General features: G+C 51.5%; 1 protein-coding gene across 3 annotated transcripts in view; it reads left to right on the top strand.

The window, feature by feature from the left end:
• The window catches only part of LOC110496907 (protein FAM91A1), a 91,521-nt gene that overhangs the window by 49,077 nt on the left and 28,035 nt on the right, over positions 1-14,409 (top strand). For 2 of the 3 annotated variants that reach the window (XM_036953635.2, XM_090206851.1), the window contains 9 exons: positions 1,569-1,678; positions 2,438-2,556; positions 4,310-4,396; positions 5,694-5,823; positions 9,633-9,781; positions 11,495-11,629; positions 12,415-12,528; positions 12,982-13,054; positions 13,285-13,431. In XM_036953635.2, coding sequence (XP_036809530.1) covers positions 1,569-1,678; positions 2,438-2,556; positions 4,310-4,396; positions 5,694-5,823; positions 9,633-9,781; positions 11,495-11,629; positions 12,415-12,528; positions 12,982-13,054; positions 13,285-13,431 — 1,064 coding nt within the window. Of the gene's footprint in view, positions 1-1,568; positions 1,679-2,437; positions 2,557-4,309; positions 4,397-5,693; positions 5,824-9,632; positions 9,782-10,259; positions 10,579-11,494; positions 11,630-12,414; positions 12,529-12,981; positions 13,055-13,284; positions 13,432-14,409 lie in introns of those variants that run through there. The other variant, XM_090206852.1, reaches the window with a different exon arrangement.

Here is a 14,409-nt window from a genome sequence, read left to right as displayed (position 1 = left end):
CCACCACTGGTTCTTGATGCACTCAAACCGGTGCGCCTGACACCTACTACCTTACCCCGTTCAAAGGCACTTCAATCTTTTGTCTTTCTCATTCACCCTCTGAATGGCACACAAACACAAACAATGTCTCAAAACTTAAAAATCCTTCTTTAACCTGTCTCCTCCCCTTCATCTTTAACCTGTCTCCTCTTCTTCATCTACACTGATTGAAGTGGATTTAACAGGTGACACCAATAAGGGATCCTAGCTTTCACCTGGTCATTCTATGTCATGTAAAAAGCAAGTGTTGTTGTATACTCAGCGTATGTTTTTAAATAACATTCTTATAACGTTCTTTGAAAGTTAGTAATGATTTTTTTGTGTTTTTTTATGGAACGTTTTCTTAATGTTCTGAGAACATGACTTAGAACCATGAGGAGACCTGTAGAAAACATGCTGAAGTACTGACATTCCCACCTAAGAAACATATGGTTCTCAGAACATTAAGTGCTAGCTGGGTATCCTGAACCATTCCCAGAACGTTGCGGGAAGGTTGCATGCCACGCTCTCACCAAGCTCTAAGAAACATATGGTTCTCAGAACATTAAGTGCTAGCTGGGTATCCTGAACCATTCCCAGAACGTTGCGGGAAGGTTGCATGCCACGCTCTCACCAAGCTCTAAGAAACATATGGTTCTCAGAACGTTAAGTGCTAGCTGGGTATCCTGAACCATTCCCAGAACGTTGTGGGAAGGTTGCATGCCCCGCTCTCACCAAGCTCTAAGAAACATATGGTTCTCAGAACGTTATGTGCTAGCTGGGTTATCACCTGTGGAAGGCGGGCTTCCAGCGAGGCGTGGATTTAATTTGCCTTGTCGGGGCGTGATTGTAGATCGTTCAACCGAAGTCTCGAGAGCACTTCTGCCCATTGTATGTTGTACTGAAGTTGACTGAGTGAAAGGGAAGCAGCTCCAAACCAACGGGGAAATGAAGCACGACACAATACAAGACCAGATTACAGTAATGTGAAGCACTTTAAGAAATCACACCCACACTACTAAGACACAGCCCCCTAATACACACACACACACACACACACACACACACACACACACACACACACACACACACACACACACTACTAAGACACAGCCCCCTAATGCACGCACACACACACACACACACACACACACACACACACACACACACACACACACACACACACACTACTAAGACACAGCCCCCTAATGCACGTACACACACACACACACACACACACACACACACTACTAAGACACAGCCCCCTAATGCACGCACACACACACACACACACACACACACACACTACTAAGACACAGCCCCCTAATACGCGCGCACACACACACACACACACACTACTAAGACCCAGCCCCCTAATGCACACACACACACACACACACACACACACACACACTACTAAGACCCAGCCCCCTAATGCGCACACACACACACACACACACACACACTACTAAGACACAGCCCCCTAATGCACACACATACACACAGCCCCAGTGTAATGTATGTGTGGGGTTTACCACCCCCTGTCCCAGGGGCACAGTGGATCCCAAACAGATGCTGCTGTCGTGGGAACAGGGGAGTCCTGTGATGGAGGCTGGATCTTCGGCTACAGACACAGACACCACCAGCCTGGATGACCAAGGTGAGAGTCTCCACTGTTACCACCCAAAGCTCACCACAAGCCCTGGCTTTGGCCCAGGCTGCCCAAAATAACCTTTGTGTTGTATCCCCTTGAGTAGGGGGGGGGGGGGGGTACATCTCTGAGGGGGGGGTACATCTCTGAGGGGGGGTACTACTCTGGGGGGAGATACTACTCTGGGGGGGATACTACTCTGGGGGGGATACTACTCTGGGGGGGATACTACTCTGAGTAGTCCCCCCCCCCAGGGTAGTATCCCCCCCAGAGTAGTATCCCCCCCCAGAGTAGTATCCCCCCCCAGAGTAGTATCCCCCCCAGAGTAGTATCCCCCCCAGAGTAGTATCTCCCCCCAGAGTAGTATCCCCCCCCAGAGTAGTATCCCCCCAGAGTAGTATCCCCCCCAGAGTAGTATCCCCCCCCAGAGTAGTATCCCCCCCCAGAGTAGTATCCCCCCCCAGAGTAGTATCCCCCCCCAGAGTAGTATCCCCCCCCCAGAGTAGTATCCCCCCCAGAGTAGTATCCCCATAGAGTAGTATCTCCCCCCAGAGTAGTATCCCCCCCCCCAGAGTAGTATCCCCCCCCCCAGAGTAGTATCTCCCCCCAGAGTAGTATCCCCCCCCAGAGTAGTATCCCCCTGAGTAGTACCCCCCTACGTAGGGCGGCTGTAGCCTGTGCTGTATTAAGGTTGTTGTCTTGCAAAACAGTACATTCCAATCCACAGCATCATGGGATTATGAGTTCTTCTCTCTCTCTGTGTGTTAGACAACACCAGTGTGAGCAGCCTGAGTAACCCTGGTCCTGCTGCCCCACCCACCAAGAGGATCGCCTTCCTGTTTGACTCCACCCTCACCGCCTTCCTCATGATGGGGAACCTCTCTCCAGTACGTCCCCTAACCTCTGAACCCTGACCCCTAACCCTCACCACCTTTCTCATGATTTTTTAAATTATTATTCTCCAGTGAGTCCTCTGATTCTAACAGTTCTGTGACTTCAATATATCTTTCAAAATCTTCTTTCTGCAAATTGTTTTAAATTATCCCTGATTCCATAGACTATTACTCGACTCTTTTGCAAACTTCAGTATTGAAATCTCCTAACGGAATGATTTCCTTCACCAGAGAATCATTACAGTTTGACAACACAATTTCAAGACCTTCATAGAATGCATTCTGATTGGGCGGCTTGTAACACACCCCCAACAAATCGGTTTTGGTTTTGGGAAAGCAGATATCCAGCCAGACATTCTCCAGATCAGCGATTAAATCCAATCTGACGTTGTATGCAATGTTCGGTCTAACAAAGGCACATATCCCCCCACAGTGCTGATTCTGATCCTTCCTAACAACAGAGTAATTGGGTCACAAACCAGTAAAATACGTAGAGCTGTGTTACTCTCGTTCATGTAGTGTTAGATGTAGTAGTGTTAGATGTAGTAGTATTAGGGGTATTCATACCCTACCAGGGGACTGGAGCCCCTCTATCCCCTACAGAGGGGTATTCATCTCTTACCCTACCAGGGGACTGGAGCCCCTCTATCCCCTACAGAGGGGTATTCATATCTTACCCTACCAGGGGACTGGAGCCCCTCTATCCCCTACAGAGGGGTATTCATACCCTACCAGGGGACTGGAGCCCCTCTATCCCCTAAATCAGTCCCCATTCCCCATCACCCACCTGGTGTCCCAGGTCTAAATCAGTCCCTGACTAGAGGGGAATCACCCACCTGGTGTCCCAGGTCTAAATCAGTCCCTGATTAGAGGGGAATCACCCACCTGGTGTCCCAGGTCTAAATCAGTCCCTGATTAGAGGGGAATCACCCACCTGGTGTCCCAGGTCTAAATCAGTCCCTGATTAGAGGGGAATCACCCACCTGGTGTCCCAGGTTTAAATCAGTCCCTGATTAGAGGGGAATCACCCACCTGGTGTCCCAGGTCTAAATCAGTCCCTGATTAGAGGGGAATCACCCACCTGGTGTCCCAGGTCTAAATCAGTCCCTGATTAGAGGGGAATCACCCACCTGGTGTCCCAGGTCTAAATCAGTCCCTGATTAGAGGGGAATCACCCACCTGGTGTCCCAGGTTTAAATCAGTCCCTGATTAGAGGGGAATCACCATACCTGGTGTCCCAGGTTTAAATCAGTCCCTGATTAGAGGGGAATCACCTACCTGGTGTCCCAGGTCTAAATCAGGCCCTGATTAGAGGGGAATCACCCACCTGGTGTCCCAGGTCTAAATCAGGCCCTGATTAGAGGGGAATCACCCACCTGGTGTCCCAGGTCTAAATCAGGCCCTGATTAGAGGGGAATCACCCACCTGGTGTCCCAGGTCTAAATCAGTCCCTGATTAGAGGGGAATCACCTACCTGGTGTCCCAGGTCTAAATCAGTCGCTGATTAGAGGGGAATCACCCACCTGGTGTCCCAGGTCTAAATCAGTCCCTGATTACAGGGGAATCACCCACCTGGTGTCCCAGGTCTAAATCAGTCCCTGATTAGAGGGGAATCACCCACCTGGTATCCCAAGTCTAAATCAGTCCCTGATTAGAGGGGAACGATGAAAACATAGCAGTGGGACTGGCTTCAAGGTCCAGAGTTGAGTTTGAGGATACTAAACTATGTCTCTGCTCTCCCCCTCAGAACCTGAAGAGCCATGCGGTCACCATGTTTGAGGTGGGGAAGCTGTCAGACGAGACCCTGGACAGCTTTCTGATGGAGCTGGATAAAGTAAGCTGTGTGTCTGTGTGCGTCTTAATAGGCTTTATGTGAACTAACAGAGGGGCTGTAAAGCGGGAGACAACGTAATATGGCCGCCTTAAATACACAACACACTCACAGGAACGCATACACAGGCATGCATACACAACACACTCACAGGAACGCATACACAGGCATGCATACACAACACACTCACAGGAACGCATACACAGGCATGCATACACAACACACTCACAGGAACGCATACACAGGCATGCATACACAACACACTCACAGGAACGCATACACAGGCATGCATACACAACACACTCACAGGAACGCATACACAGGCATGCATACACAACACACTCACAGGAACGCATACACAGGCATGCATACACAACACACTCACAGGAACGCATACACAGGCATGCATACACAACACACTCACAGGAACGCATACACAGGCATGCATACACAACACACTCACAGGAACGCATACACAGGCATGCATACACACACACAACAGTATTTAAGACATAACTGCACACACACCAGCCCAATCTTTTGACAGGGTTGTTGTTGAGAGTTGTCTTGTTGTCAATCAGGAAGAGAGCACAGGTACGAACATATCTGTCTGTCTCTCTCTCTCTCTCCCCCCCCCTCCCTCAGGTAGAGAGCACAGCAGAGGGTGAGGCCCAGAGGTATTTTGACCATGTTACTAACCTCTCTCTCTCTCTCTGTCTCTCTCCCCCTCCCTCCCTCAGGTAGAGAGCACAGCAGAGGGCGAGGCCCAGAAGTATTTTGACCATGTTACTAACCCCTCTCTCTCTGTCTCTCTCCCCCTCCCTCCCTCAGGTAGAGAGCATGCCGGTGGGCGAGGCCCAGAGGTATTTTGACCATGTTACTAACCCCTCTCTCTCTCTCTCTCTCTCTCTCTCTCTCTCTCTCTCTCTCTCCTCCCTCAGGTAGAGAGCACGACGGAGGGCGAGGCCCAGAGGTATTTTGACCATGTTACTAACCCCTCTCTCTCTCCCCTCCCTCCCTCAGGTAGAGAGCACGCCGGAGGGCGAGGCCCAGAGGTATTTTGACCATGTTACTAACCCCTCTCTCTCTGTCTCTCTCCCCCTCCCTCCCTCAGGTAGAGAGCACAGCAGAGGGTGAGGCCCAGAGGTATTTTGACCATGTTACTAACCTCTCTCTCTCTCTCTGTCTCTCTCCCCCTCCCTCCCTCAGGTAGAGAGCACGCCGGAGGGCGAGGCCCAGAGGTATTTTGACCATGTTACTAACCCCTCTCTCTCTGTCTCTCTCCCCCTCCCTCCCTCAGGTAGAGAGCACAGCAGAGGGCGAGGCCCAGAGGTATTTTGACCACGCTCTGACCCTCAGGAACACCATCCTGTTTCTCCGCTACAACAAGGAACTAACCACCGACCAGGGCCCAGACCTGCCTAACAACGGTAACTAACAACACAACTTACAGTCTCTTCCTTTATTTAGGAAGAAATAACTCTTATTATTAAAAGTAGTTGGAATTAAAAATGAAAGTTGTAGTTAAAAGTTGTGAGATATTGATATTCAGTGTGCAAGTAATTAGTAGCGTTAACATGTAAGTAGTTAGTAGATTTAACTTGTTAGTAGATTTAACATGTAATTAGTTAGTAGCTTTAACATCCTGCCTGTAAGTAGTTAGTAGCTTTAACAGCTTGTCTGTAAGTAGTTAGTAGCTTTAACATCCTGTCTGTAAGTAGTTAGTAGCTTTAACATCCTGTCTGTAAGTAGTTAGTAGCTTTAACATCCTGTCTAAGTGTTGTTTTGGTTTTAGTGTTTTTTGTGGTGCTTTTTGAGACACACACTCTGAATTCAGAAGGAACGTAGAGACACACACTCTGAATTCAGAATGAACGTAGACACACACTCTGAATTCAGAAGGAACGTAGAGACACACACTCTGAATTCAGAATGAACGTAGAGACACACACTCTGAATTCAGAAGGAACGAAGAGACACACACTCTGAATTCAGAATGAACGTAGAGACACACACTCTGAATTCAGAATGAACGTAGAGACACACACTCTGAATTCAGAATGAATGTAGAGACACACACTCTGAATTCAGAATGAACGTAGACACACACACTCTGAATTCAGAATGAACGTAGAGACACACACTCTGAATTCAGAATGAATGTAGAGACACACACTCTGAATTCAGAATGAATGTAGAGACACACACTCTGAATTCAGAATGAACGTAGAGACACACACTCTGAATTCAGAATGAACGTAGAGACACACACTCTGAATTCAGAAGGAACGTAGAGACACACACTCTGAATTCAGAAGGAACGTAGAGACACACACTCTGACCTTTATTTTATTTTTTTAACAACTTTCCGTTTTAAAAAATCATTCTTTAGAGTGGGAAGGTAACAAAAACAATCAATGAAATGATAACCCATTCCCCCTCTCCTCAGTCCCCATTCCCCCTCTCCTCAGTCCCCATTCCCCCTCTCCTCAGTCCCCATCCAACCTCTCCTCGGTCCCCACCCAACCTCTCCTCAGTCCCCATCCAACCTCTCCTCGGTCCCCACCCAACCTCTCCTCAGTCCCCATCCAACCTCTCCTCGGTCCCCACCCAACCTCTCCTCGGTCCCCATACAACCTCTCCTCGGTCCCCACCCAACCTCCCCTCGATCCCCACCCACCCTCTCCTCTGTCCCCACCCACCCTCTCCTCGGTCCGTCCCCATCCCACCTCTCCTCGGTCCGTCCCCATCCAACCTCTCCTCGGTCCGTCCCCATCCAACCTCTCCTCGGTCCGTCCCCATCCAACCTCTCCTCGGTCCGTCCCCATCCAACCTCTCCTCGGTCCGTCCCCATCCAACCTCTCCTCGGTCCGTCCCCATCCAACCTCTCCTCGGTCCGTCCCCATCCAACCTCTCCTCGGTCCCCACCCAACCTCTCCTCGGTCCCCACCCAACCTCTCCTCGGTCCCCACCCAACCTCTCCTCGGTCCCCACCCAACCTCTCCTCGGTCCCCATCCAACCTCTCCTCGGTCCCCATCCAACCTCTCCTCGGTCCCCACCCAACTTCTCCTCGGCCCCCACCCAACCTCTCCTCGGTCCCCACCCAACCTCTCCTCGGTCCCCACCCAACCTCTCCTCGGTCCCCACCCAACCTCTCTTCGGTCCCCACCCAACCTGTCCTCGGTCCCCATCCTCGGTCCCCAGGCCTAGCTCTGCTGTGAGAGTCTGCTGCATCTGATTGGTCCGTGTGTGATTGACCCCCCCCAGGTCTCGCTCCGCTGTGAGAGTCTGCTGCATCTGATTGGTCCGTGTGTCATTGAACCCCCCAGGCCTCGCTCTGCTGTGAGAGTCTGCTGGATCTGATTGGTCCGTGTGTGATTGACCCCCCCCCCAGGCCTCTCTCCGCTGTGAGAGTCTGCTGCATCTGATTGATCTGTGTGTGATTGACCCCCCCCCAGGCCTTGCTCTGCTGTGAGAGTCTGCTGCATCTGATTGATCCGTGTGTAATTGACCCCCCCCAGGCCTCGCTCTGCTGTGAGAGTCTGCTGGATCTGATTGGTCCGTGTGTGATTGATCTGTGTGTAATTGATCCCCCCCAGGCCTTGCTCCGCTGTGAGAGTCTGCTGGAACTGATTGGTCCGTGTGTCATTGACCCCCCCCCCAGGCCTCGCTCCGCTGTGAGAGTCTGCTGCATCTGATTGATCTGTGTGTGATTGACCCCCCCCAGGCCTCGCTCCGCTGTGAGAGTCTGCTGCATCTGATTGGTCCGTGTGTCATTGACCCCCCCCCCAGGCCTTGCTCTGCTGTGAGAGTCTGCTGCATCTGATTGGTCCGTGTGTCATTGACCCCCCCCCAGGCCTCGCTCCGCTGTGAGAGTCTGCTGCATCTGATTGGTCCGTGTGTGATTGACCCCACCCCAGGCCTCGCTCCGCTGTGAGTGTCTGCTGCATCTGATTGGTCCGTGTGTCATTGACCCCCCCCCCAGGCCTCGCTCTGCTGTGAGAGTCTGTTCTGCCTTATTATTATTCGACCATGCTGGTCATTTATGAACATTTGAACATCTTGGCCATGTTCTGTTATAATCTCCACCCGGCACAGCCAGAAGAGGACTGGCCATCCCACATATGCTCTCTCTAATTCTCTCTTTCTTTCTCTCTCTCGGAGGACCTGAGCCCTAGGACCATGCCCCAGGAATACCTGACATGATGACTCCTTGCTGTCCCCAGTCCACCTGACCGTGCTGCTGCTCCAGTTTAAACTGTTCTGACTTATTATTATTCGACCATGCTGGTCATTTATGAACATTTGAACATCTTGGCCATGTTCTGTTATAATCTCCACCCGGCACAGCCAGAAGAGGACTGGCCACCCCACATAGCCTGGTTCCTCTCTAGGTTTCTTCCTAGGTTTTGGCCTTTCTAGAGAGTTTTTCCTAGCCACCGTGCTTCTACACCTGTATTGCTTGCTGTTTGGGGTTTTAGGCTGGGTTTCTGTACAGAACTTTGAGATATCAGCTGATGTACGAAGGGCTATGTAAATACATTTGATTTGATTTGATTTGCTGGAACTGATTGGTCCGTGTGTCATTGACCCCCCCCCCCCCCCCCCAGGCCTCGCTCCGCTGTGAGAGTCTGCTGCATCTGATTGGTCCGTGTGTAATTGACCCCCCCCAGGCCTCGCTCTGCTGTGAGAGTCTGCTGCATCTGATTGGTCCGTGTGTGATTGACCCCCCCCCAGGCCTCGCTCCGCTGTGAGAGTCTGCTGCATCTGATTGATCCGTGTGTGATTGATCTGTGTGTGATTGACCCCCCCCAGGCCTTGCTCTGCTGTGAGAGTCTGCTGCATCTGATTGGTCCGTGTGTGATTGACCCCCCCCCCCCAGGCCTTGCTCTGCTGTGAGAGTCTGCTGCATCTGATTGGTCCGTGTGTCATTGACCCCCCCCAGGCCTCGTTCCGCTGTGAGAGTCTGCTGCATCTGATTGGTCCGTGTGTCATTGACCCCCCCCAGGCCTCGCTCTGCTGTGAGAGTCTGCTGGAACTGATTTGTCCGTGTGTGATTGATCCGTGTGTAATTGATCCCCCCCAGGCCTTGCTCCGCTGTGAGAGTCTGCTGCATCTGATTGGTCCGTGTGTGTGATTGACCCCCCCAGGCCTCCCCCTGGACATGCTCCACTGTGAGAGTCTGCTGCATCTGATTGGTCCGTGTGTAATTGGTCCGTGTGTGATTGACCCCCCCAGGCCTCCCCCTGGATATGCTCCGCTGTGAGAGTCTGCTGGGTCTAGACCAGGCCACCTGCAGCCGTGTCCTCAACAAGAACTACAAACTACTGGTCTCCATGGCACCGCTCAGCAACGAGATACGACCTATCAGCAGCTGCACGCCTCAGGTACACACTGGTCCCTCTTCACAGCCCCTCCTCTCACCACCCCGGGCAATGCTGGCTGCTCCTCTGTCTCTGACTAGAGCCTGTTGTGTGTGTATGTAATGTGTGTGTGTGTGTGTGTGTGTGTGTGTGTGTGTCTGGATCTATGTGTGTGTGTCCTATACAACTACAGGCTAACTTGTGTTGTGTGCCTCTCTCCCCAGCCCTGTAGTCTGGGTTGGATCAATCTCAGTGCACGCTGACCAGTGCGTGCCCGCGTGCACACACATAGAGACACACACATAGAGACACACACATAGAGACACACACACATAGAGACACACACATAGAGACACACACACAGGTGTTGTGTGGCCGAGCCTGTCTCTCTGACTAACAGGACATGTTGCCGAGCCTGTCTCTCTGACTAGCAGGACATGTTGCCAATCCTGTCTCTCTGACTAACAGGACATGTGGCCAATCCTGTCTCTCTGACTAACAGGACATGTTGCCGTGGTGGATCAGTACCAGTCATGAGGGTGGATCAGTACCAGTCATGAGGGTGGATCAGTACCAGTCAGGAGGGTGGATCAGTACCAGTCAGGAGGGAGGATCAGTACCAGTCATGAGGGTGGATCAGTACCACTCAGGAGGGTGGATCAGTACCACTCAGGAGGGTGGATCAGCACCAGTCAGGAGGGAGGATCAGCACCAGTCATGAGGGTGGATCAGTACCAGTCAGGAGGGAGGATCAGCACCAGTCAGGAGGGTGGATCAGCACCAGTCAGGAGGGTGGATCAGTACCACTCAGGAGGGTGGATCAGTACCACTCAGGAGGGAGGATCAGCACCAGTCAGGAGGGAGGATCAGTACCAGTCAGGAGGGAGGATCAGCACCAGTCAGGAGGGTGGATCAGCACCAGTCAGGAGGGTGGATCAGTACCAGTCAGGAGGGAGGATCAGTACCAGTCAGGAGGGTGGATCAGTACCAGTCAGGAGGGTGGATCAGTACCAGTCAGGAGGGAGGATCAGTACCAGTCAGGAGGGTGGATCAGTACCAGTCAGGAGGGTGGATCAGTACCAGTCAGGAGGGTGGATCAGTACCAGTCAGGAGGGAGGATCAGTACCAGTCAGGAGGGTGGATCAGTACCAGTCAGGAGGGAGGATCAGTACCAGTCAGGAGGGAGGATCAGTACCAGTCAGGAGGGTGGATCAGTACCAGTCAGGAGGGAGGATCAGTACCAGTCAGGAGGGTGGATCAGTACCAGTCAGGAGGGAGGATCAGTACCAGTCAGGAGGGTGGATCAGTACCAGTCAGGAGGGTGGATCAGTACCACTCAGGAGGGTGGAACAGTACCAGTCAGGAGGGAGGATCAGTACCAGTCAGGAGGGAGGATCAGTACCAGTCAGGAGGGAGGATCAGTACCAGTCAGGAGGGAGGATCAGTACCAGTCAGGAGGGAGGATCAGTACCAGTCAGGAGGGTGGATCAGTACCAGTCAGGAGGGAGGATCAGTACCACTCAGGAGGGTGGAACAGTACCAGTCAGGAGGGAGGATCAGGCTTGTAAATTCAATAAACTTTGTTAGTTGATGGATTGAATTGAACACTGAGCTGACCCCATCCTTGGCTGGGATACAGCTAATCAGACTGAGGTATTGGTACTTAAAGTTGCATGTGCTTTTTCCTGTCCCTATTCAACCATACATTTATTAATGGTATTGTTGTTCCCCTTGCAGCACATTGGGCCAGCCATCCCCGAGGTGAGCTCCATCTGGTTCAAGCTCTATCTGTACCATGTGACGGGCCAGGGTCCTCCCTCCCTGCTGCTGTCGAAGGGCTCCCGGCTCCGGAAACTACCAGATATCTTCCAGGTCAGTCTATAGAAACTACCAGACTGCTTCCAGGTCAGTCTATAGAAACTATGATTGCTTCCAGGTCAGTCTATAGAAACTACCAGACTGCTTCCAGGTCAGTCTATAGAAACTATGATTGCTTCCAGGTCAGTCTATAGAAACTACCAGACTGCTTCCAGGTCAGTCTATAGAAACTACGACTGCTTCCAGGTCAGTCTATAGAAACTACCAGACTGCTTCCAGGTCAGTCTATAGAAACTACCAGACTGCTTCCAGGTCAGTCTATAGAAACTACCAGACTGCTTCCAGGTCAGTCTATAGAAACTACCAGACTGCTTCCAGGTCAGTCTATAGAAACTACCAGACTGCTTCCAGGTCAGTCTATAGAAACTACCAGACTGCTTCCAGGTCAGTCTATAGAAACTACCAGACTGCTTCCAGGTCAGTCTATAGAAACTACGACTGCCTTCCAGGTCAGTTTATAGAAAAGACGACTGCTTTCAGGTCAGTCTATAGAAACTACCAGACTGCTTCCAGGTCAGTTTTAACTGTCCAATATTCTGTGGACTGGTTTCACAGACATACATTAATCTTTATCTTGGACTAAAAATATAATTCAATGGTAAACTTCCGTCTTAGTCTAGGACTTGGCTTTGTCTCTGTCTGGGAGACCGCTGGTCCTTGCTGTTAAGCCTTCTACCTGTCATCAGAAAGACAAACTCCAGTAAACTAATTATTGCATCAAAATACAGTTTCTCTGGTTGTGAGGATCACTGGTGATTAATATGTTGTATGAGTTTCAGGTCTATGACAGGTTGCTGATCACTTCCTGGGGTCACGACCCTGGTGTGGTACCTTCGTCTAACGTGCTGACCATGCTCAATGACGCCCTCACACACTCCGCTGTACTCATACAGGTAAGAGACACATACACACCCGAGTGGCGCAGTGGTCTAAGGCTTTGCATCTCAGTGCTAGAGGCATAACTACAGACCCTGGTTCGATTCCAGGCTGTATCACAGTGGTCTAAGGCTCTGCATCTCAGTGCTAGAGGCGTCACTAAAGACCCTGGTTCAGCGGTCTAAGGTACTACATCTCAGTGCTAGAGGCGTCACTACAGACCCTGGTTCAGTGGTCTAAGGTACTACATCTCAGTGCTAGAGGCGTCACTAAAGACCCTGGTTCAGTGGTCTAAGGTACTACATCTCAGTGCTAGAGGCGTCACTACAGACAGCCTGGTTCGATTCCAGTCATTGTAAATAAAAATGTGTTCTTCACTGACTTGCCTAGTTAAATAAAGGTTAAATAAAAATATATATAATTTAACCACACACACACACACTCTAACGTAAGTCTCTCTGGGTCCACAGGGCCATGGGCTGCAGGGTCATGGAGAGACAGTTCATGTCCCCTTCCCGTTTGACCGGGAGGATCTCAAAGGAGGTAGCTGGTTCTCAAGCTGCTGTAGTTGATGCACTGCTATCTATCTGAGCCTGCAGAACTGACGATAGTATCTGATAATCAGAGACCTGTTACTTTCTCAAGCCCTCTCTTCTTTTGAATTTGGTTGACTACAAGAAGTGACACGTTAGAAGTATCACATGTAAGAGTTGATATACAAATCTTTCTGCGTAAACCTAGTTTAACCCTTTCTGACCCCCTCCCCCACCCAGAGTTCTCCTCCTCCAACATGTGTGTCCACAAGGCCCTGCTGCTGCTGAGGGAGAAGGTGGATCTGGAGCACCAGTGTGGTTACATCACCATGCTCAACCCCAACAACAGGCACCGCAGGAGGGCCAGCGAGAGCTCCGACGGCAGGGGTGAGTGGAGGACCGGGGTGGGGTTGGGGGTAGGATCAGACGGCAGGGGTGAGTGGAGTGGAGGACCGGGGTGGGATTGGGGGTAGGATCAGACGGCAGGGGTGAGTGGAGTGGAGGACCGGGGTGGGATTGGGGGTAGGATCAGACGGCAGGGGTGGGTAGCGGGGCAGGGTGGGAGTAGGTCTGATGGCAGGTGGGTAACAGTAACAGGGTAGGGTGGACAGGAGGAAGGTTACTGTGTCTTTTCAGTGACATTTACCAAGGCATTGATGCACTAACTATCTGCTAAGCAGCACCTGGCCAGGAGAAACTCAGGTGGATGGGAAAGACTCCTGGCCCTGAAGAAGCAGGAGACCCAGAACTAATGAGGAGGGCAGTCTGGTTGGCATCCTGGGTTCTGCTCCCTAAGCTGGAGACACAGAACTAATGAGGAGGGCAGTCTGGTTGGCATCCTGGGTTCTGCTCCCAAAGCTGGAGACCCAGAACTAATGAGGAGGGTAGTCTGGTTGGCATCCTGGGTTCTGCTCCCTAAGCAGGAGACCCAGAACTAATGAGGAGGGCAGTCTGGTTGGCATCCTGGGTTCTGCTCCCTAAGCTGGAGACCCAGAACTAATGAGGAGGGCAGTCTGGTTGGCATCCTGGGTTCTGCTCCCTAAACCGGAGACCCATAACTAATGAGGAGAGCAGTCTGGTTGGTATCTTGGGTTCTGCTCCCTAAGCTGGAGACCCAGAACTAATGAGGAGGGCAGTCTGGTTGGTATCCTGGGTTCTGCTCCCTAAGCTGGAGACCCAGAACTAATGAGGAGGGAAGTCTGGTTGGCATCCTGGGTTCTGCTCCCTAAGCAGGAGACCCATAACTAATGAGGAGGGCAGTCTGGTTGGCATCCTGGGTTCTGCTCCCTAAGCAGGAGACCCATAACTAATGAGGAGGGCAGTCTGGTTGGTATCCTGGGTTCTGCTCCAGCCAACTCTGTCTCC

This window comes from Oncorhynchus mykiss, chromosome 18 (assembly GCF_057628025.1).
Source record: "Oncorhynchus mykiss isolate SJ-2025 chromosome 18, ASM5762802v1, whole genome shotgun sequence".
NCBI classification, from domain to species: domain Eukaryota; kingdom Metazoa; phylum Chordata; class Actinopteri; order Salmoniformes; family Salmonidae; genus Oncorhynchus; species Oncorhynchus mykiss.
Note: the sequence above shows the minus strand (reverse complement) of the source record. Positions and strands in the feature narration are given on the sequence as shown.